The sequence below is a fragment of the Rhincodon typus genome, chromosome 4 (assembly GCF_021869965.1).
Source record: "Rhincodon typus isolate 14 chromosome 4, sRhiTyp1.1, whole genome shotgun sequence".
Taxonomy (NCBI): Eukaryota; Metazoa; Chordata; class Chondrichthyes; order Orectolobiformes; family Rhincodontidae; genus Rhincodon; species Rhincodon typus.
In genome coordinates this window covers 121,391,246-121,396,903 of record NC_063335.1, presented here as the reverse complement: position 1 = coordinate 121,396,903, position 5,658 = coordinate 121,391,246, and the positions used below count along the sequence as shown (strand labels likewise).

Below are 5,658 nucleotides of genomic sequence, written 5' to 3'. Positions count from 1 at the left end.
TGCAAATAAAAGAAACACCACAGTGAAGGAGCATTGGAATAGTTGTACAGTAAACCTTCACAGGTTGTGCGGTACGGATATAGCAACAGATAAATTTAGGCATTTACCCAGTTGATCTCCTGTTCTTAACTGTAGTGAAATCGTTTGGAACAATCATCTCAAGAGTTAGCAAGTGGGAAAATGGGATTTGTCATAACGTTTCAATGTATTTGATCTCATTTTAACAAAAGGTGACTTTTTTATCAATGTATTTCTTTGCTTCCAGAGACAGTGGTTGATGAATAGTTGAGTAACCGGTGTCTCTGCTTAGGAACACAAAATGAAACCTTAAACAAAAATATATTTGTGATTCACAACAAGAGCTTGCATATATCTGGCACAGTTAATACAGTTAAGTCATCCCAAGGCAGTTAGCAGGATTCATCAAACAGTGTCATACCTAGCAACATAAGGAGAATATGGTGCTGTTTTTGTTTCTGGAGTGTAACAGTAACTTTGAAAAGAATTCTTTCTGCTGAGTTGAGGCGCATTCCAGTGCACGTCAAGAGTTAAATGCCCAGAAATTGATATTGGGTCAGGGTCCAGACATCATCCTGGCTTTCCCCTGGGTGGGCACCAGGTCTAGCAGGACACCCCGCCCCTTGCTGTGGCAGGAAACCAATTCAAAAGGTGATTAAAGCTTTTTTGAGTCATGAACAGGTTCCAGTTTTGTGTCCCCACCTTCCGAGTTCATGGTGTAAAGAGCTTCTTCACTGACCAGCTGGGAAGTTCTCCAACTGTGAACAGTAAGCAGCTACTGATCAAAGCATTCCCACTCCAAGACTGCTTTTGGTGCCAACTTCTTTTAAAGGCCCTTCATCTGTCTTGTATTTCACAGAAGTTCAGTTGCACAGGCCTACTGCCATTCTTCTGCATGGCATGGGAGCAGCCCCACTCTGGGAAGTCAAGTACAGAATCAAGGTTGACTATCCTGTGGTTCACTTGGACAGATGCACTGTCAGCCACTCCATCTTTTGGATGTGACGTTAAGCTGATGCCCCACCTATTCTCCTCAAATAGAATCTCATAGCCCTACTTCAAAGAAAAAGGAGGGAATCATTCCCGGTGTTCTGATCAATAATTCTTTCCCAAATGACATCATAGTAAAACAGAAGCTTTTATTAGCAGTGTCTGATTGTTGTTTGCAGGACCTTGTTGTGACTAAATTGGCTGTTGCATTCCCAGCCTGAGTATGCCTTAATGGCTCTTGATTGGCTGTAAAATGCTTTGGGATACTTTAGGTCTGCCCTCATTATCTCCGCGTTGCAAGCTTCTTGGTGTGAAATACGCTTAATTTTGAGAGGTTACTCATGAGAGATAATGTTTAGTCACATAAAGAACCGCCAAAGTTGTGAATATGGCAAGGCAAAGAGGCTAGATGTACAACTTGGTGGCAAGAAAACTTTGTGGAGGCAGGAGTAGGAGTCTCTGGCCCATTGCTGGGGTGTTTTGGCATTTAATCCCATGTCGGTCGACAGGACTGCAAGAAGGATAGCCCTGGATGGTATTGCAGACTATCCTTTCAGCGGTGAGCAACGCAGCATGCCTTGTAGTGGGATGATTAGGGCCAGCGCTGTATCACTGCGCAAAACCTGAGAGCAGGTGTAGAAGAAGGTAACAGTCCTTCAGGGAACCAAACGCAGGCTAACCTCGCCCTAGCGGCCAACTATAGTGTTAATATTGCAAAAAAACCACTCTGTTTGCTGCCTGAAGATCTCTTACATTTCACAGACCTTTATCTTGTATCATGAATAACAATATCCAGGGAGGTATGTATTAAAGTTGCATCAATTCTATCAATTTCTTCAGGTGCAGAGGCCAGAACGTTTCTTCTCCCCCAGATGGTTTTCTGTTATGTCAGGTGGGGTTTTGGTTGGTGCAAAGATGGACTTGATATAATTAGAAGTCTGCTGTCTGGAAAATTGTAAAATTTTTGACACATTCCTTTGAATTTTCAAGTTAAGAACATGAAGCGTGGCTCTTTCATGTCCAAACAAAGATTCAGAGCATGGTTTTAATGAGGAAGAGAAATGACCTGATCTAAATTAAATAAATTCTTCAAAGCTATGTGATTAGTTAATACATTTGTAAGTGCAAAAATAAAATTCCTGTCATCAGTTTAAAATCAGTTATATGTACTTGGTGAAGATCTTGTTACCGGAAACTTTTCTTTTTCTATTTAAATTACATTTTTGGAATTTTTTTTTCCGCACAGGGTCATTCTAGTATGATTAAAAAAAGAACCTGGTCTACATATCTAATGCATTTACATAATTTGGGATTCTTTTTAAGAATCTAGTGAAAAACTTAATGTCAATAAAATACTTGCATTTCTTTTTCAAACTTTGTGCGATTAGTTGTATCATTCCAGACTATGAGTCTAACGCTTGTAGTTTCAAGCCCCCAGTCAAGGTATTTGAGGAGAGATTGAGACAGAGAGAGTTTTGCATTGATATTTGTTCAAGACATTTAATTGTGTCCCTGCCTTCCCTCTCAGGTGGGTGTAAAAGATTCCAAGGCACTTTGAGGAAGAGCGGGGGTGTTCATCTGGTGTTTTAAGCAACGCTTATCCTCAATCTTTGTCACTGGCCTTCAGATCTAAATGGCTGGTGTATAGCGATGCAGACATTATGCTGCAGTTATACAAACCCTAGTTTGACCCACTTCGAGCTATGTGAGCAGATCTTGGCACCACACCTTAGGAAGGATGCTTTGGCCTTAGGGGAGTTTAACACAGGTTTACAAGGATGATACCTGGACTTCGGGGATTAATTTATGAGGAGAGATTATACAAATTAGGCCTTTATTCTCTAGAATATAAAAAGTTAAGGGGCAATATAATTGAGCTTTTCAGGGTATTATCTGGGGAAGGCAGCATAGATAAATTATTTCCACGAGTTGAAGATTCGACAATCAGTGGCATTGTCGAAAGATCATGGTCAGACCATTCAGGAGAGATGTTAGAAAGTATTTAGATACAGAGTAGTGGAAGTTTAGAACTCTCTTCCTCTAATTGCATTTGATACTAATTCAATTGTTAAATTTAAATCTATAATAGACTTTTTTTTTATTAATCAAGGGTATCAAGAGATTTGGGCCCAAGGCAAGCGTATGGAGCTTACAAACCAAATTCAGACCTCACCCTTGACTGGCAACTCATTATTCCACAGCTCACTCTACTTACCATGCACTTCCAATTCTCCTGCCCTAGTGAAAAACTAGACAATTTCATGACTGCAAATTAGCCACGATCTTATTGAATGATGGAGCAGGCTGGAGGGTCTAAATGGCCTATTTCTGTTCATATGTTCTGAAACAGATTATCTGGAGAGGAAGTGCTCCCTCCCTGGTGTGGTGAGGGTGATGACAAATTAGGGTGGGACTGAAAACAATTAGATTCTCAATGTCAAGAAGAGTTTTCCCAATTTTCCCCTGGACCCTTACAAACCAAATTCAGACCTCGCCCTTGACCGGCAACTCATTATTCCACAGCTCACTCTACTTACCACACACTTCCAATTCTCCTGCCCTGGTGAAAAACTAGACAATTTCATGACAGGTACAACAGAGTGGGTACCTGCTGGCTACAGCTCACTGAATGCCTGTGCTGGCCGTCATACAGTTGCTCCTTCTGCACCACCTCCCTGTGTAGTCCATCTCTACTATCCTCCTTGATATTTTGTCCACTCCACATAAGTGAACTCCCAGTCTACTGCATGATCAGGCCAGCATCTTAGTTTCTCAACTCTTTAATTAGGAGCTGATGGACACCTACAGTTTACATGCTTCTAATATGTCATTTTGTGCATAGGGCCAGCCACATAACTTGAGCATCAGTACAGGATGAAATGGACACATTCCTTCTATGACTCCACAAGACTAAAGGACATAAGAGCAGAAATAGGCCATTCAGCTCATTGAGTCTGCTGTGTCATTCAATGAGATCACAGCTAATTTGATAATCGTCAACTCCACTTTCCCTATAACCTTTAATTCCATTTCTGATTAAAAATCTGTCTGCCTTAGCCTTGAATATACTTAATGACCCAGCCACAACAACCTTCTGTGTTAGAGATAGCAGGAACTGCAGATGCTGGAGAATCTGAGACAACAAGGTACAGAGCTGGATGAATGCAGCAGGCCAAGCAGCATCATAGGAGCAGAAAGGCTGATGTTTCGGGCCTAGACCCTTCATCAGAAATGGGGGAGGGGAAGGGGGTTCTGAAATAAATAGGGAGAGAGGGGGAGGCGGATAGAAGATGGATAGAGGAGAGGATAGATGGAGAGGAAACAGACAGATCGAAGAGGCGGGGATGGAGCCAGTAAAGGTCAGTGTAAGTGGGGAGTAAGGGAGGGGATAGGTCAGTCCAGGGAGGACGGACAGGTCAAGGGGGCGGGATGAGGTTAGTAGGTAGGAGATGGGGGTGCAGCTTGAGGTGGGAGGAAGAACAGGTTAGGGAGGCGGGGATGAGACAGGGTTCCCAAGCGGAATATGAGTTGCTGTTCCTGCAACCTTCAGGTGGACTCCCTCCATTTTCTCTCCCTTGGTCCAGGAACTCCCTACCTATGTCCGTGACACCACTCATGCCCTCCACCTCCTCCAGAACTTCCAATTCCCCGGTCCCCAACACCTCATCTTTACCATGGACGTCCAGTCCCTATACACCTGCATTCCCCATACAGACGGCCTAAAGGCCCTCCGCTTCTTCCTGTCCGAGCAGGCCCGAAGAGTCCCCCTCCACTGACACCCTCATCCGCTTAGCCGAACTCGTCCTCACCCTCAACAACTTCTCTTTCAATTCCTCCCACTTCCTACAGACAAAGGGGATGGCCATGGGTACCCGCATGGGCCCAAGCTACGCCTGCTTCTTTGTAGGTTACGTGGAACAATCCCTCTTCCTTACCTACACTGGCCCTAAACCCCACCTCTTCCTCCGTTACATTGATGACTGTATCGGCGCCGCCTCGTGCTCCCACAAGGAGCTCGAACAGTTCATCCACTTCACCAACACCTTCCACCCCAACCTTAAGTTCACCTGGACCATCTCTAATACCTCTCTCTCCTTTATGGACCCGTCTGTCTCCATCTCGGGCAACCATCTAGCAACCGATATCCATTTCAAGCCCACCGACTCCCACAGCTACCTAGAATACACCTCCTCCCACACACCTTCCTGCAAAAATGCCATCCCCTATTCCCAATTCCTTCACCTCCGCCGCATCTGCTCCCAGGATGAGGCATTCCACTCCCGTATATCTCAGTTGTCCTCGTTTTTCAAGGACCGCAACATCCCCCCCTCAGTGGTCGAGAACGCCCTCAACTGTGTCTCCCACATTTCCCGCAACTCATCCCTCACACCCCGTCCCCGCAATAAGAACCAAAAAAGAATCCCCCTTGTCCTCACATACCACCTCACCAACCTCCGGATCCAACGCATCACCCTCCGAAACTTCCGCCATCTGCAATCCGACCCCACCACCAAAGACATCTTTCCCTCCCCACCCTTATCTGCTTTCCGGAGGGACCACTCTCTCCATGCCTCCCTTGTCCGCTCCACACTCCCCTCCAGCCCCACCACACCCGGCACTTTTCCCTGCAACCGCAGGAAGTGCTACACC

The 5,658-nt window shown here is 44.9% G+C and overlaps 1 protein-coding gene across 1 annotated transcript in view; it reads left to right on the top strand.

Moving 5' to 3' along the window:
• Positions 1-691: 691 nt before the first annotated feature.
• Positions 692-5,658, top strand: part of LOC109928501 (intermembrane lipid transfer protein VPS13B-like) — a 196,723-nt gene continuing 191,756 nt past the window's right edge. Inside the window, exon 1 of the mRNA XM_048596230.1 lies at positions 692-785. Coding sequence (XP_048452187.1) covers positions 692-785 — 94 coding nt within the window. The remainder of the gene's footprint in view (positions 786-5,658) is intronic.